This window comes from Mesoplodon bidens, assembly GCF_964165515.1.
Source record: "Mesoplodon bidens genome assembly, chromosome: 1".
Classification (NCBI taxonomy): domain Eukaryota; kingdom Metazoa; phylum Chordata; class Mammalia; order Artiodactyla; family Ziphiidae; genus Mesoplodon; species Mesoplodon bidens.
In genome coordinates, this window is record NC_138176.1 from 192,696,271 (window position 1) to 192,722,854 (window position 26,584).

At 35.6% G+C, this 26,584-nt stretch overlaps 1 protein-coding gene across 7 annotated transcripts in view; it reads right to left on the reverse strand.

The window, feature by feature from the left end:
• The window catches only part of WDFY3 (WD repeat and FYVE domain containing 3), a 279,964-nt gene that overhangs the window by 107,079 nt on the left and 146,301 nt on the right, over positions 1-26,584 (reverse strand). For 6 of the 7 annotated variants that reach the window (XM_081250859.1, XM_081250861.1, XM_081250860.1 and 3 more), the window contains 11 exons: positions 25,843-25,944; positions 22,441-22,634; positions 18,273-18,730; positions 16,337-16,420; positions 11,682-11,859; positions 10,662-10,876; positions 8,255-8,367; positions 5,737-5,968; positions 4,214-4,314; positions 3,853-4,071; positions 38-219 (listed from right to left, as the gene is read on the reverse strand). In XM_081250859.1, coding sequence (XP_081106985.1) covers positions 38-219; positions 3,853-4,071; positions 4,214-4,314; positions 5,737-5,968; positions 8,255-8,367; positions 10,662-10,876; positions 11,682-11,859; positions 16,337-16,420; positions 18,273-18,730; positions 22,441-22,634; positions 25,843-25,944 — 2,078 coding nt within the window. The remainder of the gene's footprint in view (positions 1-37; positions 220-3,852; positions 4,072-4,213; positions 4,315-5,736; positions 5,969-8,254; positions 8,368-10,661; positions 10,877-11,681; positions 11,860-16,336; positions 16,421-18,272; positions 18,731-22,440; positions 22,635-25,842; positions 25,945-26,584) is intronic. The other variant, XM_081250858.1, reaches the window with a different exon arrangement.

Consider the following 26,584-nt stretch of genomic DNA (forward strand, 5'->3'; position numbering starts at 1 on the left):
AAAGCAGGTTGAGATTTATAAGCACAAGTACGCTCACCTTCACGGTGCTGACAAGCTGTCCATCAATGTAGAGGGCTGCAGTGCTGTTCTTCAGCATCCCTTTGCTCATCACCAGAACCAGATGATGCCACTGTCCCTCAATGATCAGTTCTCCACAGCGGAAGCGAGCGCAGCATGGCAGAATCTCATAAAAAGAGGATTCTTCACTAAAATCATCAACTAAAACGAAGAGGGGAAAGAAATTAAAAACTTAACATCATCCTCATTCTAACAATTATTCACATCTAGACTTTGACTCTATGTTAAAGTAATATGATGATGATGTAAATGAAAATACCCCATTCATTCAGTAACTTTACCTAAAACCTGGGATATATTGTGCTTTGTTCTGTTCAAGATACATACAGTTATAATCAAATAAAGTTTAATAACTAAGGAAATAAAAAATAAATAAAATAGACAGTAAAATAAAGTTACAATAGACAACAACAACAAGAGATTAGTTGATTATTACCTGTCATGGTCTGTTATAAAAGGTCTTTTAAAATCCTAGTTTGAGATGCATTTGATTATAGCACTGGTTAGACAAACAACCAAGAAAATTAAAAATTTTATTCTTTCTTTATGCTCTCAATGATACAAGGGGGCAACTATCTGTTTTTAGTTTGTGGTTGTACCACCCTGACCCTTGTCTAACAATAGCTGGTAGTAAGGAGGCGATTTATGGAGTGGAAAGGTATTTTTTTGGTCCAAGTTTCCTGCTTTACCTGACAACTCTGGTGATTTGCTAACATTTGCAATCACTCTTGACTCTAATCTGGCTTGTCTCTGCTACCCTGTATGTTGCCAAATCATGCCAGGAAATAATGGGTTAAGTATTAACTTAATGTTAAGATAGTTAAAAATTAATTTATCTTTAATAAGAATTCAAGAGAGGGTGGGACAGCAGCAGAAATCCAGATGTTAAAAATTCATTCCTTCCCCCACCCCAAGAAAAACTTTTTAAAAAGAGCTAATCTTAACCATGTATCTTAAAGCAGACCCACCGGTTTTCAGTACAAACACGTATAATATACTGAAAATTAAAAGTTTAAATTATTTGAAGAAAGAATCACAAATAAAATATTTTACTTCTGGAATCTTAAAATATTTGCATATACTAAAATGTCAAGATTATTATTATTTTTTAATCAATTAATTAATTAATTTTTGGCTGCATTGGGTCTTCGTTGCTGTGCTCGGGCTTCCTCTAGTAGTGGTGAGTGGGGGCTACTCTTGGTCGCAGTGCGTGGGCTTCTCATTGCAGTGGCTTCTCTTGTTGCAAAGCATGGGCTCTAGGCGCGTGGGCTTCAGTAGTTGTGGCACACGGGCTCAGTAGTTGTGGCTCATGGGCTCTAGAGCACAGGCTCAGTAGTTGTGGCACATGGGCTTAGTTGCTCCGCGGCATGTGGGATCTTCCTGGATCAGGGATCGAACCCATGTCCCCTGAACTGGCAGGTGGATTCTTAACCACTGTGCCACCAGGGAAGTCCCCCAAGATTATATTTTTAAATGACAATTCAGAAGATACATCTACTGATGAGTTAAGACCACTACAAAGACAGCATCTTATCCATAGGTGACCTAATTAGGAAGAGACTTGAATAAACTAGGCAAAAAGCAGGGTCAAATAGCTTTGAAAGGTCTAGTGTTATGGACCAAGGGATGCGAATGAAAAGATAAAAGGTTATGGGTGAAACCAAGAACTGTTCCCTCTCCCTTCCCTGGTTATTAGACTTAATCTTCTTGAGAACTGTAGAAGATATTACTCATAAAGATATTCTGAGAGCTTCACGTTCTGACTCAAGCTTAAACCAAGATATACCCAGCGTTCAGTGGTGTGTCAGGATATTTGGTAAGCCAACTGGTTTCTGACAGCTTTTAGTTACCTAGGCATCTTAATGGACTATAGCTGTTCAGAGGACGGATGCTTGTAATAGTAGCATCGTTTGTGTTACTAAGGTATATGTTACTATAATTTCTAGTTATATATAGACTATCGTAGTCTTGAAAAGTACATTTAGTGAAAATGATATAGTTAGAAAACATTTTTTATTGAAATATCCCTAGATCTAATCCTAACTTTTCCATTAAATTCTATCTTCTTTCCAAATTCTCCATTATTATTCACTTTTCTCAGTATTTCCCTTTCAAGTCATCTGTGTTTTTCTTCCTTTATTTTTCCTTCTTCTCATTCATTCATTCTTTTATATAATATTTGTGGGCCTAATATATGCTAGGCACTATTTTCGGTGGCAGGGCCTAGATTACAAAGATAATAACATTGTGTGTGGGAACTTGAGAGTTCTAGTAAGGTAGACAGACAAAAACAAAACAAAGAATTAAAATCTATGAAATCCAGATAAGTGATAAAGAATATTAAACAAAGGCTATGACAGTGGACATAGGGAGGAAAGGAAGATTCAAGAAATGTTAAGGATGCATAATACAGTAAGACTTAGTAGAAGGGGTGGCATTTTCAAGGATGACTTGAGGTTTCTAGATGGGATAACTGCTAGTGAGGGTGTCATTTACCAAGACAGGAAAATAGAAGGAGATACAGATTTTAAGAACAAATATTACAGTTTGAAGTTTTTCAGGAGGACTATTCATATTAAGATATCTAATATGCAGTTGAAAATATGAGGACAAAGCCTGGGACACAGACATATTAAAATTTTTTAACTTCAGAGTCCCTGAGGGTAAAAAGACCTAATGCTAAAAGAAATTGATGTTTTCTCATGAAGAACAGGTTGAGTACAAAGACTAAACATAAGAGCTTGAAGAATACTAATTTTAAGGGGAAGATGGGAAGATGGAAGAGAAAGCTGTTGAAAGAAATTGCAAGAGAGGTCAGAGAAATAGTGAAAGAACAAGTAATGGGTATCTCAAATTGAAGACTGCAGATAGTTTTAATTAGGAAGAAAACATCAATAGGATCAAATGCAACAAAAGGGGCAAATAAAGTATCCACTAGGATTTTAAAGCACTTACTGTATTGATGCCTAACTCTGTGCTGATCATGATGAAGAATCTTAATAAGACAAAAGGCCTTACAATCAAACTGAGGAGCTAACATTCATATTCAATTAATATGTGAATACCAAACACAGGGGAAGCAATATGTGCTATTATTTTATTTAGTCAGTTAAAAGACAAAATCAGATGATAAAAAAGAGGTACATATAAATATACATACACAAATGCTTATATTCAGAGCAAAGAAAATTCAGTGAACTGAGATTTCTATTTTATGTTACTCATATCATTTAGGAAGATATTCATGAATGCCTTGAGTTTGAAGTTCTATTGCACAGTAACGTAACATTATGGCATATTGGAGGGAATTAGCGAATTAGGATTATTAAATGGACTGTATTAAGTCTTGAAGGTAAGTGATGAATAAAGTAATTAAAATGTTATTGTGTCTAGCACAGAGTGGCACATATGGTAGGCAGGTGCTCAATGAATATTCATTAGTTAAGCAGAACTCACAGCCAATGAAAATCCCTACTAAAATATATTAAACAAGCATCCTGCACTCCTAGCAAAAGCTGTGATTTCTTGGCAAGTAGAGATGAATCCTTATTTTAGGAACTCTCTCCACTGTTTTCTATCTAAGTCTCTTTTGAAAGTGAAGGTGCCTTAAAATTTCACTGGTAAACAATATTCAAGATTTTATATAACCTGTTCTATTCTATAATAATTTAAATTAGAAAAGAATTACCAGCTGGACCTTAAAACCAACCATTAAAATGAAGTTTGCTACTTTTCATAGTCACAAGAAGCAAAAAGAAAAAGATAGATACTGACCATAGTTTTGGAGTAGTTCCTCTTTGGTGGAGACAATCAGCGATCGGTCTTTTGCTGATAAAACTATGGCAAGGCACACATAATGCTGCTCAGAAGAATTCGCTCGGCGAACAATAGTAAGAAGTCTGACAGGGTGGTTATTTGGAGGAGAACTGAAATGTTCAATGCAAAACCAGCTGGAGTAGCTTAAGCCAGATGGAGGAGGGAAGAATCTTTCACCTAAAGTGAAAATAGAAAAATAACAATGAAAGAGTTTGTGTTGACTCATATTTTAAAAAGATGCCAAGAAAAGCAAAATCTCTAAACAAAATATAATCTACTGGAAAAAAAAAATCTCATAAGCAGAGAAAGTAATATTTACCGGAACCAATGCCACTGACCACGGCCCCATCGGTAAGACCTGTTGTGACGGCATTGTTTGTAGGGGCATTATGAGGGGCCAAACTGGGCAGGAACAGGCAGCTGTTAAAGAAAAGAAAACGTACATATTAGAGAGCAACTGTTTTCTTCTCTTATTACTATGTACTTAGTACAGTGGAATAAACTACCATTATTTAAGGGTAACCAGAGATAAGAGATCATGGAATATGTCTGGATGCCTAACAAAGACCTTCCCTTCTTTCAATTATGTGAGTACCAAAAGATATATTTTAAAAATCTCCATTTTTAAAAATTTAAATTAAAAAAAATCATAGTATAATTTGCAGATGGTAAAATGCACCAAAGTATAACCTGTTCAAGACATTGGAAATTTTTCATCACCACAGAAAAATTCCCCTGTGCCCCTTTCTAGTGAGTCACTCTCCTCTGTTACACTGTCCTGATTAGTTTTGCCCAGTCCCAAATATGTTTTAATTCATTGTTCGATACTAACCCACGACAATATTCTTAAAATACAACTTATAGTTTTAGATCAATGTAGAAGAATCCCACAAACAACCAGTACAGACATAGGTCTCTTCTCTTAGCGTTTATGTCCATTTCGAGGCTGACAGACTTTATAAATATACTCTTCTAGATTTGCTATAGATTCTTTTTTTAAAATTATTAATACACTTTATTATAGAACTTTTTTTAACTTATTTTTTATAAGCAGAGGAGAATCTCTCTCTCTTTTTGTTTTTTGCCATGCGGCTTATGGGATGTCAGTTCCCCAACCACAGATTGAACCCGGGCAAAGGCAGTGAAAGCCCGGAATCTTAACCACTAGGCCACTAGGGAACTGCCTAGATTCTTTATTTGTTACTTCTGCTATTAAAGTGTTTTCTGCCACTTCAAAGTATTTATTCATTTAATGTGATAGTAACTGAATACTTATAATGTATAAAATACTAATACTTATAATGTATAACATACTAAGTTAGGTAATTTGAGAGAAAAAAGGACAAAACCTAGCCAAAGAGCTTTTAATCTAATTTTAATTTGCATATTATCTGTAACTTTATTGTACTAAATCAGAGGTTGACAAACATTTTCCAGAGCAGGCCAGAGCATAAATATTTTATGCTTTGCAGACCAGATAGCCTCCATCATGACTTTGCAGTCTAGCATGAAAGCAGCCATAGATAATACATATACATAAATGAATGTGGCTGTGTTACCATGAAACTTTATTTACAAAAAAAGAAAAAAAGAGAATTTACAAAAACAGATTTGGACTGTGCACCTTAGACTGCTGACTCCTATACCATATCAACTTATTTAGCAAAATAATTAAGAACAATTAAATCCAAAAATCTTAACATGCTCAAGGAACTCAATCATTTGAAAATATATAGCATATACTAAATTTTAATCAAGTAGATTTAAAACCAAAGATCTATTTCTCAAAGGCAAGACTGAGGCATGAAATATAATAGCTTGGCTACCTGGCAAATTCCTTACCCAAACCCTTCAAGGGATGTGTCAAATTCAACAAAAGTCGGAGTAACTGATGACCCATGAAGTCTGATGTCATGTGGGGTTGTCATGGAGACCAGGCACTTCACCCTGGTCAGGGGTACAGTACTTCCTTCTGCAGATTTCACTAGGCTCTTGCTTATGCGGTAATGGTTATCTTCATGTAAGCTGAAGACACTATCAGAACCCAGACCTTCCATAGATGTGATCATACTACCTATAAGCCAAAGAAAATCTCTTGAGAAAAATATCATATAGATTTCTAAAATAGTGACTTTAACAAGGCTGATTAATTTTAAATACTACTCTTCAGTTTCAATATATACAATAATTTTATTTTTGAACTCCAAAGCTATTATCCAGTTTTAATGTAATTTATGTTCACTTAAAAACTTAAATAGCATATGTTTTTACTTATATTTACTACTAAATTAATAAGCACATTGCAGAAATGTTGGAAACTACAGAGTACAAGTAAAGATCAGATAGAAAAAGAAAATCACCAATGACCACTATCCAAGCCACTGCTACAGTAAAATTTAATTATAAGCTACACTTAATGATGTTTATAAAAACCAGATCATACTTTTATTTCAAAAAGTAATTTATTATTTCTCTTTGAGAAGAAAACAAAATATTTGAGAAGTATTATAATGGAAAGAAACAGGTCATCTTTCTTATTAAAAAAAAAATAGGAGATAAATAGCAGAAACTTGCTTCTCCCATTTTCTCCCCATTTTTAATTCTTCCCTTATAGCTATTAAAATTAGATACGTGATCACAAAAACACTTGAATTTTAAAATTCCTATATGCATGCAAATGGTAACAATTTTAAGAACAAAAAAATAAAATTTAAACAAGCTGTTCTATTCTTTCAGGAATACATTATAAATGTAATGGAGAAAATATTCCCTCTCAAGATAAACCACATGAATTTAATTATTTCCCTCTTAAGTGTACTAAGCAGTCAGGCAACCATAAAAATATTTCAATCTTCTTAGAGAAAGGAACAATTTTTTGTCAATTCTAAGGAACTGTGTAAAGTACAAAAGCAACAACAAAAATATATACATGCAGGGGATGTATATTATTGATAAGAAAAATTGAAATACTGTTTTCCAATAAAACTGCATTGGAACTCAAAAGGGTCTTAGGGTTTCCAAAACACAGTATTCACTAATCACTGATAATAAATTGTAGGAGGAAATATTAAGGTTGAAATAATGGTTGAAGGTTGTTTAATCTGATTCTCACCTGAAAAAAAAGGGCTGAGCTAAATGATTAGTATATGCTTGAAGAACAGGCATTCTACTTTTCTAGGTTCCATTCTTTCCTGCTTCGCTAGTAATGGTTATTTCAATCCATTAACACAAATGCCTTAACTATGGCTAACAACAAGACAAAATAAATTGTGAAGTTAAAACCCACCAAACTATAGAATTAACACTGGGAGGAAACCCAGGGCATCTGAGCTCTCTATTGAGAGTACTCTTTCCCCACAGCTCTTGAGTGGATGGAATCTGGCGCTCCTCCATGGTCTATGCCGGATGGATAGGCAGTGCCTACATTCTAACAGCCCCCTCTCCATCATCCTTGCATCAGCCTAATGCAAAAACTTCTCTTCCTTGGAGGTTCTACATCAGCCATCCTCTCACACACCTCTCTATGAAACTGCCACCTACTATTGCTGGCATTTCATTCTCACCTCTTCCCTGTAATAATTCTTGCCAGTGCACTGGGGGATCTCAAGGTCCACATGAACAACCTATCTAACACCTCCCTTCTATGATCACCTTTCCCCCAATGAGCTTTACCTCTACTTTACTCCAGAGCCACATTTTGGGCACAGTCCTTTTCTTTGCTTGTCTCACCGCTCCAATTTTGATTGTCATTACCTACCTCATTCCTCCAGTTCACCCATTCTTTTTCTCTCACTACATTTGCTTTTTAGCCTAGCCATTCTTCTCCAGCCCAGTGATCTATCCCTTTTCTCCCAGCCTATCACTAGCTGCTTGACTTTACTTCTTCCCCTATCTATCCTATACTCCTTGGTGTTTCTCTTTGACTACTTTTATTAGTATTTTAAATTTCCTGTCCTCCATGTCCTCCTGCACCAGCTGTCCTGCAAAGCCACAGCCTGTGAAGAGTCCAGTCAACCACTCTAGTTCAGGCAGCAAAGGCTACAGTGAGAACGGTAAAGAAATTACAGATCTTCTGAGAAAGAGGTATTCCCCCTTCCAAGCCAAGGGTTATTCTGCACATAGTTCTCACCTCCTCTGGATCTTGCTTGTATCACTGATTCCTTTGCCATCCCCATCTGCCCGCTTCTCCAGTCAAACAATGAGATCTTACGTTTTTCTATTTAAATAACAAACGAAAAACAACAACAAACCCTTCCCTTTCTTTTCTTTTACAGTCGAACTTCTTGAAATAATTTTCTTCCCCTACATGATTTTCATTTATAAGATAAACCAAAAAAGGGAACTTCAAAGGTCAACTTACTTCTCATCTCTGGCTCATAACTCAGTGAACTTGGTTTGTGGACCCTATATTGTTTTAGCAGTTTTTTGTCCCAGGCACCACAATTTAATGGACTTGCCAAACGTAAAAACTCCCTAAAGAAGAGACAAAGCGAAGTTATTCCTTGATTGGGAACATTATATAATTCACACACAAAAAATGTGACTTAATGAATTGTAACAGACTAATTAAAAATACTAAAGCAATCTGAACAGTTACTATAATATACAATGCTAATTTTATGTTTTAATTCACCAAACAGTGAAAAGAGCACCAAGTATTGTGAAAAGTTACAAAGGAGACCTGAGGAGCATGTTCTCCTGGAATGTGATGGGCAGAAATATAGTGAATTGTCAAGGGGTTACAAAAATAGAAGCCCTTTATATCCAGTCATTTACAGCATCATGTAAAAGGAAAAAAATTTAAAAAAAGAATACTCCTCTAAATTTTCAATTCCCTACAGCAGAAAAAACAATTTTTTTTTTTTTTTTTTTTTTTTTTTTGCGGTATGCGGGCCTCTCACTGTTGTGGCCTCTCCCGTTGCGGAGCACAGGCTCCGGACACGCAGGCCATGGCTCACGGGCCCAGCTGCTCCGCGGCATGTGGGATCTTCCCAGACCGGGGAATGAACTTGTGTCCCCTGCATCGGCAGGCGGACTCTCAACCACTGCGCCACCAGAGAAGCCCCAAAAAACAAATATTTAAAGGTCAGGTACCCTTTGCCAGTTTTTCACATAGAGTGTGATACACAATTAGCTCATAATCTATGGCTTGTAAGCAGCTAGGTGCCTGTACCATCATGTGACCTTTGCATTCACCTAATTCATTCACTGTGAAAACTGAGCATGTCCAAATGGTTGGTTTCCATTGCTTCCTCTGTTTATCTAAGTAGGCGGTACAAGTTATTTAGTAAAATACAAGTATTAGGTATGAGATAGTCTCTTTTTCTCATTCAGTCTCTCTACTTTTAAAGTAGCAGATCATCAAAAAGGATCATGGGAAAATCTCCATGCTGTTTTCAAAACTTTAGGTCTCTGAATATATTCATAACGTGACAAAGTGAGTAGAGACTGTGTCATTCATCTTGGTATTACTAAGGCCTGGCACACTGCCCTGTACAGTACTGTTTAACAAATGTTAACCACAGAGGTTTTTCTTAGCTTGGAGTCAGTTAAAAAATATAAATTACAAATAGAGTCCAACCATTTTTAAGAAAGTTCCAAAAGTTTTATGAAAAAGGAGTACTTTAACAGCAGAAAAGAATTATTTTATTTATAAAAATATATAAAAAAAATATATGTATTTATTTATTTACACTGGGCCTTAGTTGCAGTAGGAAGGCTCCTTAGTTGTGGCTGAAAGTGACAAGATATATGAGAGTATTTTTTTAAGGAGGGACAAGATGATTTAAACATTAAATCTGTTTGGCTAGGTTATTTCAAGGAAAGTATTTTTTTTAATGTTGTTTTATCCCTAAAACACAGAGCACTGTTTCTCTTATATTAAAAAAGGTTATTCAAATATACCTATTTCTCAAATGGTTAAACTGTGCAAGGTATATCCACACCATGGAATACAACTCAGCAATAGAAAGAAACAAACTCTTGATACATAACAATCTAGATGCATCTCAAAGGCACTACAACAACTAAAAAAAAAGCTAATCACAAAAGGTCATATACTGTATGATTCAATTTACATAACATTTTCAAAGTGACAAAATTACGGAGATGGAGAACAGAGTTGTTTCTAGGGGTTAGAGACGGTGGGGGTTAGGGAAGTGGCTATGATAATAAAGAGGGAGCACTGGGGAGATCTTTGTGACATCTTAATTGTGAGATGGTTACATCAATCTGACACAAGTGATAAATAACAGGGGAACTGTAGCATACGTGGATACATTGTACCAATGTCCATTTCTTGGCCTTGATACTGTCCTGTAGTTACATAAGATGTAACCACTGGGGGAAACTGGATGATGGGGACACAGAATCTCTCTGATCTACCTTTACAACTTCCTCTGAATCTTATTTTAAAATTTAAAAAGTGTTTCTCAAAAGAGTTCGTCCACGTAAAATGTTCTTATCTATAAAGTAGATGCAAGTCATACAAATATAACATGACTTCATTTTTAAAGGGAAGTAAGAGTTTGCTGGATTCAAGCAAAAGAAATGACCAATGGACAAAAACATCCTGCTTACTAATAACTAGATTGATCTGTTTCTAAGCACGATATTTTGGGCATTTTGCCCATTTTTGTGGTGTTTTGGTTTTGCCCACAGATAACTGAATATATGTTTATTAAAGCAAGACTCTTGACTATAAAGACTCTAGAAACGGCCATTACTAATGGTGGCTTATTTGAATGTGAAGAAGAGAACATACTGACCTCAGCACCATGGGCTCCAGAGCCTGAGAGGCTAATCGTTCAAACATCCGCTGGAGGGGCGGGTGCAGTGAGTGGTCCTCATCAGCCAGTGCAGCACTGCACCGCTGCAGCAGTCGCGCATGGAGACCAGCTTCACACATGACTTGCTGGTTTCTTTCTGTGTGCACCAGTGATTGTAAAATATTTGCCACGGCAAGTTGAAGGTCCAAGGCATGCTGAAGTTAACAAAGAAATTCATGCCACCAGGGCATTCTTAATAAGATAGGTGATAGTTCTCTCCTTTTAAGAGTTGAAGTACACCTGTTATTTTAATATGAGGTCTCTAGATGCTTCAAATTACATTCAGATGAATTAAGTAGCTGACTTAGAGGGACACAGCAACTCCAGGACAGGGCTAGGGAAATATTTCTGGTCTTCATTCTGCTAGAAGCATACCTAGCTTGACTCCATTTTCTTTCAAGTCTTTCGTATTACATGACTATATGTAACTAATAATAGTTTTATTTTTATAGAAATAGTGGGCATAACGTAAATATTTTTCATGGTAAGTAAATAACCAGTTTAAAGAATGACCTATTGTTAACATTTGTGACACTTTAGGCCTTTGAAACCATACATTTTAAACAAAACTAGTCATCCAAACTCCAGTTCACCCAAACTCTTGAGTGTTACAAATGAAAATACATAAATAGCCTCAAAATGGTACCTTCAGTCATTTTTCTTCCTGTATTATTTATTAACAATTTCCACTGCTGAGCAGGATTTACAAGGAGAAAGAGAATTATTTTAGTACCAGAAGTAACTGCATTTTAACAAATGAGTTGTATTCTAAAACATATGTACCTACTACTCATTAGGAAAGTTAAGACTCAAACACGAAAATCCTGTTTTTTTCCTTTACCTACTTCAGTACGTGACACAGAAAGGTTCCATGTCACCTTCTTGGTCCCACTCCCTTGCTCATGCAGTCACACCTTCCACTCATTAAAGACGGGAAGGAACCAATCTATCCAAGCTTACTTCTGGCTGTGTCACTGACCCAACAGAGGCCAGGAGGTCCAGCATAGAAAGCATGGCTCCAGGATGGATGATGACAGCATCAGAACTCTGGAGAGATGAAGTTGCCACATGTACTTTCAGGTCAGCAACATTTTTAGGAGGGTAGACAGGGGGAGTTGAAACAGAATGATATGCATGCCTATGAAAAGAAAGAAGGGTAATTGGGTATTTAATTTCAATCACATTCTCTGTTCATTTTCTTCATCTTCTACTACCTTTCTCCACTGAGTAAAAAAAAGCCTTATAATTAAGGGTTGGTTTACAAAACACCTTAACGTTGGGAAATTAAAAAACAATATATTTTCAATTCTTGAGTCACATATAGACAACTTATCAAGTCTTTTAGGCTCTTATATGTTTTTACCACTTACTATTTGGATTGTTTTATTAAAGAATGGCACATGATGACTAGTTAACATTACTCTATGGTGTATTTGAAAGTTGCTAAGAGTAGATCCTAAAAGTTCTCATCACAAGGAAAAAACCATTTTTTCCTTGAATCTATGTAAGATGATGAATGTTAACTAAACCTACTGTGGTAATCATTTTGCAACACATGTAAGACAAGTCATTACGATGTACACCTTAAACGTTATACAGTGCAGTATCAATTATATCTCAGTAAAACTGAAAAAAAGAAAAACAAAAAGAATAACATACATGACAGAAGATATAAAGAATAGGTGAAATCACAGTGAGTCAAAGCTCTAAGAAAGATGATAGTTCTGATAATTTGTGATGAGAGTACAAGTTACATTAAGTGCCTCAGTGAGTGTTTTCTTTGAAATTTCCTATGTGTTTTTAACCTTTCCTTAAACCATGGGTAATATAATCAAGAACAAACAAGATCAAAGTGGCCTACTCTATAACTGGTTCAACTGAGTCAGAGTTGGCTCAGAATCCTGGCCACATGTCATATTAAGAATCAAGGGAGTTCTCCTTTAGCTTATTTGCAACTACATTCACGCTCTTTTGCATTATCCTCCCTACCACTGAGAATATTCGCAATTTTTAAAAACTTGGGATATTTTACGTAACAAGCTTCCGTGAGTTAGAAAGCCTAGCCATGCCCTGAATGCACAACATTTCTTCTCATCAATGATCTCCACCGTCTATTTCATACTCTTCTTCTGCAATTCATGAGTTTTGCACATTTTGCATCTTGGCACAAGGAAACAGATGCTTGTGGCTTCAGCCTATGGGAGCTCTTTGTTCCAATGAATTGGTTTCAGCATAATTTGTCTAATGCTGAGCTCTGTCACTGAGAGCAGCGCAGTTTCAGCTCTCTGGCACAAGCGCAGCTTGGGAAACAGATGCTTTAAGTCACTGATTTAGTAGCAAAGAATTGGCACTGCCTTTTTTTTTTTTTTTTTTAAGTACATTCTCTTTTTAACAGAGATTCTAGGAAAGTATTCAGCTTCACTTAAAAAAAAGAAAAAAACACATGTGTGCTACTGTTTAAAGTCAGCATATCCTCCACCTACTCATTTTTTTCACTCCCTGGTTTTTTTCTGTTTTTGTTCAGAAAGATTTAATTTCTAAACTTACTAGAATAGTTTTCTAAATGTTTATTAACAACAGGTATCCTCCTCCCATGTTTCTCCCTTTAGTCTTTAAAATATTTTGACCTAACTAGAAAAAAAAAGATTCCTAATTCCTCTATTGTGTAATAGGAACTCCAAACCATTAAGAAATTTCATAAAAATTGTTTTCATTACACATAAAAACTAACACAATTTTGAGAAAAAACATCAATTCTAATTGTATATTCTAGTTACAGGCCTTCCGAAATTATTTCTTAGTTGCCTGATTTAATATAAATTTGAACTTAAATTATTGATACGTATAGCTAGGAAGAAGTCCTTTATGTCTTTGGAAACTGAACTCTACTAATATGTAACTACTATAGTAGTAAACTTTTAAAACTTATATAGAAAAATATCTAATGTAGGAATTACATTATTCTTCTCAAACTAGAAAAATACTGCAAACATCGTAGAAATCTAAAACATGGTATTTATTAAGTAAAATTAGGTCTATTTTAACAGCCATTATATAACATTAATTCTTACTAAGTCACTTAGGTATTGCCACAGGTATTACCATTTTTTACATTTAGAGACTGTGGTAAGCTTATTACATTGGTAAATACCAACCAAGACCTAACCATTTGCAAAGATAGGATAAAATGACATTGCAAAATTTAGTTAATTTTTATGTTGCAGTTAATTTTAAAGCTTAAAGAAATTGCTACTTAATATTTCAATCTAAATTCTCATATATACTTAAGACTTATCTACCTCTTTTGGGAATATATACTTAAATATTTAAATTCTAAATTTGCTTTGCCTTAATTATCAAGTGTGTATAGGCACTCAGTAATGGACACCGTGTTCAAACGATAACTAGTACTCGCCACTGTTTTTGCGATTGCAGGTATATTCTGAGAGTCTTGATTACTATTTTGTATTTTGCTTTCACCTCCTCTGTGATTGAATATTGTTCAGCATAATTCTGTTCCATTATTTCTTCTGAATAATGAAAAAAAAATTACGAGTTTTAGTTTTCCAAAATAAGGTTTCCTAGTTCGTTTTCCTCCAATTCTTCAAATAGAGAAGAATCTCCAAGATTTTACTTGCCAGACAAGTATCACAAGTTGAAATTTCCTTAGTACCTTAATCTCCACAAGCCATAAAACTAACACAATGTTGGTTTTTCCTTTTGCAAACAAAACAAAACATGTTTTGCCACAAGAAAAAAGATGCCCATAAGCTGATGTAATTTGAGATGTTCTGGAGATATTCTAACTTCAAAAATTACTATACTGTGAAGTAAAAAAAGTTTTCTTTATTAGCTTATGATTCTTATCACTGAGCAAAATGTATGTAACCTGACCAGAATGGCAAGCTACACTGACCTTATTACTAGCAAGAACAGCACTGGGAGCTTCCTTGGGGTAACATAACTTGTAAGCCTAATTAGAATTCCCATGGATAAAATACGCTCAACTACAACTGCTGATTCAGTGACAGTCTCCCCTTAGGTCAAAGACAGGACATCCTTATATGTAGCTGTGTTGCAAAAGATGAAAAAATGTTTTTGATTGAAGGCCTTGAATAACTATGATATGGAATAAAATGCTGTTTTCCCTTTGTCAAACTACTATTTAAATAAATAGGAGGTTCTAATAGATTTTTAAATATTTGTCCCCTTAATCTGTGAATCCCTATTGAAAGTATTCTGTAATTTCTGGTTAATACTTAATGAATTTAAACACAGCAATTTTTAAGCCTTTACCATGTATGACAGAATCATAAATACGATTTATTTTAATGATTAAAACTATTTAGTAATTGAAACTATTTCTCTAACATCCAGTAGTTCTCTGGGATAGTAAGCACACATGAATCTTGCAACACAAAGAATACCTTTTACCTTACTCATTTTAGCAACAGAAAAATACACTAGGTCAACTCAAATTGATTTCATAATGTCTTGAATCAAGAACTGCTCTTACAAACACAAAAAAGAGGTAGTAGTTTTTAAATACAAATACATTGAACAATACTAAATTCATTTAACTATGCCATGATTTACTAGAAGAAAATGAGCTGTAAGCCCCAGTGTAAATTTAAAAGAAAAAGGAAAATATAAGCCCATATACCTAATGAATATTACTCTTAAAATATACTGAAATACCAAATTTATAACAAATACTTCAAATTTAGTACTAAATTAACCACAACTGTGTTCAAGTTTCAAAATCTGAACAACAGAAATAAAATTAAACAACAACAGAGCAGAACCTCAGGATTCATTTTTAAAAAGCCACAGTGGAAGAGAATTAATACAAGACTTAAGAAGTCCTTAAGCACTTGCTTATGAGGAAAACAGAGGTAGGAAGAGTATTTGGTGCCAAGTGCACAGACTATGATCATTTTAAGTACAGGTCACAAATGGAATCTCAAATGGATCTTAATTGTATTCTTGTCAATCAACTGCTGGTTCTTTATAGTCATAAGCTTTATATATGAGGTAGACTACATCAGTTTAGAAAGAGATTTACAGACAACTGATGAAAACAGGAGCTAGGGGAGTTTTTTAAATTCACTTTTTCAAAGGTTAGCCTGCTGAGTCTTCCTAACAGCATCACATTTCAACTGGTTGAACCCGATTGAGAAAATACACATTTCCTCAGCCAGTGCTGGGATGTTCATTTTGAAGTAATACTAAAAACCAAAGAATGATCCCAAGCACATTTAAAGTGAAAAGAAAAAGGGGAAAAATATTCTAGTTAAAGAGTAGAGGCATTACATCCTCATTTCTAAATTAATTTTAATAAAATACATGCTGGCTCTAAAATGCATATTTTAGTCCAAATAATAGAGTTGGATGACAAAATGCTACATGTCCTTCATATCTTCATAGCATCAACACATTTTACTCTCATAAATATACTCAGCAGAAGCTGACAGTTTTAAAAACAAAAACAAAGGTATCAAATAGAAAGAAAATAATTAAAGTTACAAAGCACAAAATCCACATTAATATATAACTGAGCACAGAAGAAAAAAACCCATACAAGTAAAGATTGACTTCTGTTATTAGATCAGTACCTTTTCCTGGACAAAGCTGGTGTACCCCAAGGAGAGGGGAGAGAAGACTCACTTGTCAGGCAAGGAGGGATCTGTTCTGCACGACTACAGACAACAAAACAGGGTGGTTTAGAAAGGTTAGAACAGGACACCAGGTTGGCAGTTGGTTAGTTTCACAAGAAATACCAGTAAAAGTTTAATAGGGAACATCCTCCATACTCAGCGGGAACAAGGAACAAGACTACAACACATGCACTGAGGGAAACAGAAAAGCATGCTTTAGGCAGATGCTTATTCATTAAGGTTAACATGTAACATATCTGTTAAACAGAGTACTATAGGCCTTGTTTTTTGAGGAAGCAAACTAAAAATAAGGTATACTAACTAGGATAAGTTAGAAAACAAGGGAAAAGAGGTTGAATCTAAATACACAAATTTTAATTTTAAAAAACACCTTATTCCCTCAACACTACACTCTCCCATGGTTTCTATAAGTTAACAATATATATGCATTTTTATTTTCAAGGCAGGGAAAATTTGAAAACCTTTTTTACATTACCTGTGTTTTCTATCTAAATACTAAGGCCAAAGAAATATTAAGAAACAAGAAACATCTCAGTAGGTATTTCAAAGTAGATAATTTTACAGTTAAGGATATAAAAGCTTTTAGCTCTACCCAATAGAGTTACTTGCTTTATTTATGGGGCCATTATAGAAACAATTCACTTGTTTTATAAAGTAAAACTATGGTAATGGTTAAAAGTGATAATGCTTGGGGCAAATTAGCAGCATGATCAGCATGATCACTCTCACATTATTTTCAAAGTGAGAGCTTAATTGAAAACACACTTTAAGAACTGAAAATAAGTGATTTAGGTAAAGCAGACTTACGATCTTAGAACCCTGGATTTTCCACATCATAGATTTTATCACAATTATGTTATCGTTTATTTATGTGTTTGTATTTAAGGTAAAGGATGGATATAACCAAAGTAGCCTTGTGCTGAGTTGCACCCTTAATGCCTAGCACGATGACTTGCCATGCGATAGGTGTTTGCTAAGTACTTGTTTAACGAAGGAATGAGTAAATTAATCTGATGGACTCCTGAACTATCAATGTCTCCCAGGGAGATATAACATTTTTTGAGGATTATAAAATGTTAGGAATGATTATGAACGTTGAGACTATGCCATCTGTCTGAAAATACATGTAATCATAACTATGTTCTATTGATAACTAATATCAATAAGTCTGGATGTACCTAACATTCTTGAGAATAAAGAGGAAAAAGAAAACATAGGAAACACCACCATGAAAAGTAAACTTCAGGGACTTCCCTGGTGGAACAGTGGTTAAGAATCTGCCTGCCAATGCAGGGGACATGGGTTTGAGCCCTGGTCTGGGAAGATCCCATATGCTGTGGAACAACTAAGCCCATGCGCCACAACTAGTGAGCCTGTGCTCTAGAGCCCACGCGCCACAACTACGAAGCCCGCGCACCCTAGAGCCCGCGTGCCCCAACTACTGAGCTTGCGTGCTGCAACTATTGAAGCCTGTGTGCCTAGAGCCGGTGCTTCACAAGAAGAGAAGCCACCACAATGAGAAGCCTACACACCGCAACAAAGAGTAGCCCCCGCTCGCCGCAACTAGAGAAAGCCCACACGTAGCAACTGAGACCCAACATGGGGGAAAAAAAAAAAGTAAACTTCATTGAAAATGCTCTGCTAAGTGCATTGAGAGCTTAACTCTTACCTGGTTTTACAAATAATACACAGATGTCCATGCTGAAAAGCTTAACATCAGAGCAATAGTAATATTCACAGATAAAGTGATAAGTAAATGAGAGAGAAGATTCATTTGTTTTCATTTTCTTTCAGGTTAAATTATAACTTAAGCCTTAATGTTGAAGTCATACATAGTATACCCTTTAATTCAGAGCACAGAGCAGAGCCATACCTGTCAAAAGAATCTGTGGCTACTTTGTAGAGATAAATAAAGAGTTTACTGCAGTGCCGTAGAGTGGGTGACACTGAATCCATCAAGATTACGTCTTCCTCTAAAAGTCTTTGAAATGGCTGTGTATTTGAGGGGAAGACATTCATGGGGCTTATTTTTCTTAAGTCTGAGAAACAGCCAAGAAATCGAACGGCATCTGCCAACTTCTCATACTGAATCTCTGTTTTGAAGAAATGAGAGTTGGCCGGCTCATAGCGCATTGCTGCAGTCAATGTGCAGAACACAGTGTGGAGAAGTTCAAACACTTGATTCTGGTTCACTTTCTCCCAGCCATTCTTGGGTGGTGAGCTCAAAGATCTTTCCATAGCAACAAGCAAGGACGTAATGTACACAAATCCTCCAACTTTCCTAAAAACTGTTCTTGAACGATGGCTTTCTCGAAGGACTGACAGGAGGGCCTACAGGGGACAAAGAAACAATACAAACAAAAACAAACTTATAATTCAAATTAAAGAAAAATAACTGTACATGAATGTCAAAGGGGAATGCCATTCTGTGAACATCTGATATGAGTATTTTTGTCATTTACCGAATAAGCAGTCTTACGAAGCATGCCAAATATTTTGCTAACTAAAAAGTGCCATATTAAAAGCAGAAGATCGTTTTAGAAAACACTATAGCATTTTGCTTTTGACAGAATAATGGATATATCCAAATCCTGGCCGAAAAGCCTTTCCTGTATATTTGATGAATAATGACATCAATGAATTCAGTGATTTTTACAAAGTAATTTTATTAAACAAGTAAAATACATATTCGAGTATAATTTTACACAATCATGAAAACTTATGACTGTGTGTATACAAAATGATTTATTCTAGAAAGGATTAGAGAGATGATCAGGGAAGCCAAGAGCTGAAGTATTCTGATTCATATAAAATGACCATATCCCGATGCTTTGGAAAGAGCAGTCACTTCAGAGGAGTTATTAGACATTCTCTCTTGCAAAGTGAACTGCGGCCTGAGGGCTGAAAGCATGCTCTTTCCCAGAATAGCTGTTAAGGCCAAACAGGTAAAACAATCTTTTATAACTATCAGTTATTTTCTGAACTATCATACTTTTAACACAGTTTATTATTAAAAATAACACATTATAAAATTACTTAACATTTTATGGGGCACTTACTATGTATTAGGTACTTCTTTAAGTACTTTAATACATTTAGCTTATTTAATTCTCTCAATAATCCTATGCAGCGGAACTATTACTATCCACACTTTAGAGATGAAAAACTGAGGCCCCACGTGGTTAAATAATTTGCCAAAGGCTTATACAATGTCAAAGATAGGATTTAAACCCAGGCAGTCTGATTCCCCTACTCATGCACTTAACCATGAAGCTATACTGCCCCAAAGAGCAATTCGAAATCTGTTTGCAGATACACAGGCTCCTTTTCCCTGTTTCAGCAACTGAAACACCATGAGAATCTAATTTTGCTTAAGACACAATTTACAATCTTCCCAGTCATTACATTTGAAAAGGCCATTTTATTAAAATATCTCATACATTTCTAATAGTATTTGCAAAAGGGAAAAGCTAAATAATATATATAATTACCTTTTACAAATATACTATTGATACTTTAGAAATTATGAGATTCCACTGTACATACCTATACCTTATTATTTTAAAAGACAGAAAATGTACAATCTGTATATGTAAATAAAATTTAGAAATACAGTGTATTTCTTCCATTATTCTCCAAGCAGTTAGTTTCCATTTTGTTTCCGTATCTTCTCAAATTTAATAAACTGTACTTGTAATATCAACTCCTATTTACTACAAGACTTCATAACTTTTTGTTATTTTTAAGCATCTTATAACCTAGCCTGAAGGTTAAATGCAAGGGCTAGAGTTAGCACGCTTGGGTGGAAATTTTGACCCCAACATTAAAAAGCATTTCACTACGGTTAGTTACTTAACCTTTCTGTGCCAGAGTTTCCTCTTATGTAAAATCTAGACAATAATAAGAACTTACTTTACAGGAAATACATGTAAAACCCTTAGCAAAGTGCCTGGCATAAAAACCCATAACCATCATCTTCAAAAACACACTGGGGAAAAACTGGACATGTATTATTTTATATATGAGGAAGCACGAGTTAAGAGTCAAAGTAATATGTACAAAATCGTATCGCTGGTCAGAATTATAATAGGGGTCAGAAAAACAGTGCTTATTAATCCTGAGTCCAAAAGTACTCTATGTTGTGTGCTTCTGGATAAGTTCACCTCCTACTGCCTCAAAACTGGTTACTCTGTTGGCACTGTGACATTATCACAGCATAATCTCAGTATCTGAAAATTTCAAATACCATGAATAACTTAATATCCTGCTTAAATCAATATTTAATGATAATGTAACAAATGTCAAAGTTACAAGGAGATGTAGATGCGAGATGGTTCATTAGGCAAAATCATCAGCTACATATTCACTCCATTTGCATAAATCTAATGCTTACAATTCAAATTTGTACATTGGCAGAATTATAAAATACTACCTATTACAAATTAAACTACATAGGTCTGCGGTTGTCTCAACTGAATGGAGACAGTGAGAAGCAATTCTGAATGAAGCAAAAATGGAAACTGAAACTGGAATCCCAAATCCTCCTCCTGCCTTCCAACACTACTTCATGCCCTCAAAGCAGTGGAATGCTGGAGCCAGCCCATACCGGTCAGGAGAGCCAAGAGTTTTATTTTTGGAATTCTGCATACCAGTTGTTAAAAACATAACCATAATTAAAAATTAAGTCCTATAAATTTAAAACTAAATTAATTATTGCAAAAACAAAAGTAGTAAATACTCAAAACTCTGTACTTCTTAGTTATTTTCTATATTTTATTATTATTTGTGCCCTTGAGATATTATACAATGGGGTGCTACTGTACACCTCTTCCCAAGCCACATTCAGTATCACATTAGTTGCCTGAAAACAGGTCACAGTGGGAGTACTAACACCATGGAAATCAGTAAATGCAGCAATATCAGGACCCCCTCCTGTCTTCCTCCTGTCTCAGTCAGTTATCACCATTTACCAGAACAACACCGTTTTAAAATTACAGGTCAGTTAATTACCTCTTGTTGGCTTTATCTACCAATATTTTACAAATCCAATTACAAAGGTACCAAGAAAGGGGGAAAGTGTATGTTTAAGAAGTTGGCAACCTTAACGACTTTTATTTTATTTTATTTTTATTTTTTATTATTTTTTTTATTATTATTTTTTTTGCAGTACGCGGGCCTCTCACTGTTGGGGCCTCTCCCCATTGCGGAGCACAGGCTCCGGACGCGCAGGCTCAACGGCCATGGCTCACGGGCCCAGCCGCTCCGCGGCATGTGGGATCTTCCCAGACCAGGGCACGAACCCGTGTCCCCTGCATCGGCAGGCGGACTCTCAAACACTGCGCCACCAGGGAAGCCCCCTTAACGACTTTTGAAGGCACTTGTTTTTACCCCAACAATCCCCTCAAATATACAAATGTTCCTCAATATTGATATGCATGTAGATGTCTTCCTTGTCTAAGAGATAAATTGTGGTCAGATTATTCTTGCTTTTAAGTTAAAATGCACACTCAAAATTGTCATTATGGGAATTCCCTGGGGGTCCAGTGGTTAGGACTCCGTGCTTTCACTGCCAGGGCCTGGGTTCAATCCCTGGTTGGGGAACTAAGATTCCACAAGCCACGCAGCCAGGCCAAAAAAAAAAAAAAAAAAAATTGGCATTATGCTCAAAACAGGATGAAACATACAACAGCATAAAGGAAACCACATAAATTTCTCATTATTGATGAGAAATTAACTGAATAAAGCAAAAGTTTAATAAAAGAAATACATGGTTCTAGAAAGGAGCTATACTTCCTGTCATTTCTGTGCCAGGAACAGGGTGAGGGTCCCAGGAGAGGAAGTCAGAGGGAAAAGAGACAGCTGTCATCCCCAGGGGCCTTGGAGGTCAGGTTAGAGACACTGGCTTTTCTTCAGTTATTATTTTGACATAATTTTAGACTTGACGAAAAATTGCAAGAATAGTTCATAATAGTTTTAAGTCATTTAAAAACAGGCACAGGTTTTAGTAGTAAAAATCATAGCAACACACTTATCAAACTTACTCTTAGGATGTCAGTCTTCAGCTGCAGTTCTGTTGGTGGGGCTGAGTGCATCAACCCCAGGAGCGTGCCCATGTCATCATCCCCATTTGGAGAAAGCACCAACTGCTGGATCATCATCAGGGCATGCTGCCGACATTGTGGGTACCTTACTATGTTATGCGCACATCTTGCGCCTCCAAATTCTCGAAAAATTCCTTGGAGGAAGGAGAAAAAAGAACAATATGGGCTAACTTAAAACATTCTAAGCCAAATGAATTAAAACCTGATGTTTTCGTAGAAAGAATAACTCAAAAGAATGCACATAAAACCCACCCAGCTATTTCACTTTTTAAATTACAATAGAAAAATCTCCTTTTAAATTTACAATTACAATACAATACAAAACTGTGGGTTGTCAGCAAAGGCATATACAAATTTTCTGTAGATTTCCTTTATGCAAGAATGCCCTGGGGCTTCCCTGGTAGTGCAGTGGTTAAGAATCTGCAACTAAGCCCACGCGCCCGTGTGCCTAAAGCCTGTGCTCTGCAACAAGAGAAGCCCACACACCTCAACGAAGAGTAGCCCCCACTCACTGCAACCAGAGAAAAGCCAGAGCGCAGCAACGAAGACCCAACGCAGCAAAAAATAAAATAAATAAAATAAATAAATTTGAAAAAAAAAAAAAAGGAGAGAGAGGGAGCAACTGTAAAAAAAGGAAAAAAGAAAAAAAGCACGTCCTGGTATGGTCAACATGTCCAACTTCTCCAAATCTAGACTATTCGGAAATATCAAAGGTAGATACCAAAGAGGCCAATATTTTTATGTAGAGGCTTTACTGAACAATACTTGAAATCAGTTTAGTAAAAGGCTTTTAGAGGAACAGTATCCCAAATAAATGAGGTTTAAACTGAAGAAGGCTTCTAAAACAGTAGCAAGAAAACAATGGAATAAGTTATTCTGCAATGAGAAAAATTACAAGGAACCAAACTTTTTTAGTTAGTAGAGCACACAAACAAAAAGAAGACAAACGCTACAACAGAAAGCATTAGGCACTGCACTGTCCCAAAGGATTTATGTAGATTTATTTAATCCTCACCCCCTACTACACAGATGAACATATGAGACACGCAGAAGTTGAGTGGCCAAGGTCAGACATACAGCTAGCAAGCAACCAGCAGGATTTATGCCTATATAGGTGCGTTCTATAGCCTGTGCTTTTGACCATGAATGATACTATTCTTATGTCAAATACCATCTTTTGAGTATATTAAAAAAAAATGGACCAAGTGATCTAAATCATCAATTAGTATTTCCTCCAAAGTAACTGTTCTATCCTTTATGCTTTCAGAGTACCTTGTATATGCCACTATTGTAATAGTTTGTATCAAACCGTCTTAGTATTATTTGCTTATATATTTGGTCCCCTATTAGAATTTGATTTCCTTCTGGCCTGTGTTTCAAAAAATGTTTCCTGAAGGAATAAATGTCAAGCATATTTTGTGGAAGTGGCCACTGTTCTCTCTATTTAGTGACTTTCTATTTGCTAACTTCATAAGAATTCTATAACCTTAAAGTGAGTGTAAGTCAAGTGCCTGAGATTTAGCACATGGAAGGCCAGGTTTACTTACTTCCTGGCTGTCAGGTAGTGCCCATTAGACAATCATAATGGCTAATAATTTTTTGAATACTTACTATGAGTAAAATACTATTTTAAGTGCCTGAGATCACACAGCTAATAACATCTTTCTTAACAAGGAAAAGACAGTCAATAAGAAAAGAACTTTGTGAAAATGTCTGGCACGCTGGGAGATGGATTAAGTGACATTTGGTCTTATAGGGTCAACTCTTCAGTGGAATTGTTCAGTCTCTTCTTATGTAACTCTAGATCATGTCATAGAAAGCTAATTTGCGAAATAAATTGTTAGTACATCCTCGTTACATTTCTATTTCAGCTAACTAAATTTAGATAATGGAAATAAGGAGATTATGATACCACAGACAAAATGTTAGTATCATACCCATTAAATTTTATCATACTTATTGTTTGTATTACCTTCTAAATTCATTCAACTCTGCACTGGCATTTACCAAAACTGTACTTAAATAATTACTTATACAATTATGTTTACATCTTTCTTCATCAGGTTGTAATTCCTTTGAGGCAAGAATTATCCTTTTTTGGGGGGCTGCGTTGGGCCTTCGTTGCTGTGCGCGGGCTTTCTCTAGTTGCGGTGAGTGGGGGCTACTCTTCGTTGTGGTGCGTGGGCTTCTCATTGCGGTGGCTTATCTTGTTATGGAGCATAGGCTCTAGGTGCATGGACTTCAGTAGTTGCAGAATGCAGGCCCTAGAGCGCACAGGCTTCAGTAGTTGTGGTGGGTGGGCTCAGTAGTTGCAGTGTGCAGGCTCTAGAACACAGGCTCAGTAGTTGTGGCGCGCAGGCTTAGTTGCTCCGTGGCATGTGGGATCTTCCCAGACCAGGGATCGAACCCATGTCCCCTGCATTGGCAGGCGGATTCTTAACCACTGTACCACCAGGTAAGTCCAAGAATTATCTCTGCATTTTGAACGCCTAGTATGGTGTCTAAGACACATGATATATTTTAAATATGTTGCATATTGGGCTCCTCCGCATTCAGGCAAATAGGCATGCATTTGTGTGTTTGCTAGTTCATTTATTTGTTCATTAACTCATTCATTTCTAGCTTACCATAACACTTAAAATACAATTCAAGTTCCTCAGCATGGCCTAAAAAAGCTCTATATGATCTGGGCTCAGCCTACTCATCTGAACTCACCTCCTCATCACTTATTCCTTTCAAGTTGTATTGACATTGGTGCCTGGGAGGTTTTTGACATCGGCTAAAATTTTAAGTAAACTTTTTCAAAAGCAAGTGTGATATTTTATAAATACAGTTGGACTGTTTATTAATGACAGGTAGAAAAAGACTGAAGAAAAGTTGAGATTAAAGATAAAAGATTTACTGAATCCATTTTTACCTGGGAGAGGCAAGTTTTATTCTTTTCAGTATTTCCCTAAGGTTGTAACATTATAATACTCTGACTTGAATTACTAAATAATTAAGAGAATCACCATGTTTTGGAAAATATTTAAATAAGCAAAGTTATTTGATGAAGAGTCTGCACTATATAAGTAAAAAAACAGAAAAAGAATACTTCAAACACAAGGCATACAATAAAATATAAGAATATATTTTGAAGTAATAATAATGTTATATATTTTGTCATTCATAAACTTAGGAAGGTCAAAAGTATTGCATTTCTAGAGATATGATGGTGCCCTCACTGAATCAATAGTTTTTCCTCTAAGTGACAGGAGCATTTCAGAAGCAAGAATCATTACAGAAGACAAACCAGAGGTAATATCCTCCCCCAAAGCATTTGCTAGAAAATTTTCTAATTACCTGCATTTGTGTTTGATCCTTGAAGAAGCACTGTCAAGGTCTCCATGACCAACAAAGCCAGGTGTTTTTGGTCTTCAAATGAACTATTATTTCTTGAGTCCCCTAGGAAAAAAGAATTAAAGGTCCAAATCACAGAAGTTATAAGCTTATTTTTATCTGGATTTAGGATTTTTTAAGTAATTTAAAAAATAATTCCTAGCACTTTTACCATCAACATAACTTACATAATACAGCCTTTAAAAATGATACACATGTCTACCAGCTACCAAAAGTGAAGTCAAAATCAATGTTCACAGATTTCATTTTGGTGTGGCTAGAAAGCTACAGCTACCTAACAAATATTGAAAAGGAAAATGCCAATCAAAGTAAAATGTATCCTTCTCACAGGTGCTTTCCTAATCAAGGAGGTCAACAGAAGAATGCTAGATTTTAATGCACCAAAGAGAATGAAGAGTTTATGAATAGCGCTGTCTATTCAACTTGCATTAATTCATTCAACACGCTTAATACTAAGTGCCAGATACTATGCTTTAAACAGATTTATCAGAAAGGACGAAAACCATCAAATTTAAGGTACCTAATTATAATATATATGTGTATACATAATATCACTACAAAGATATATTTATTTGCTCTCTATAATTAATAAAAACATTTCAAGGCACCTAAACATCCCAACTGTTCCTAGAAGCTTTTTTTATTCTCTCTTAGAAACAAAGTAGTAGACATTGGTCACATGGAT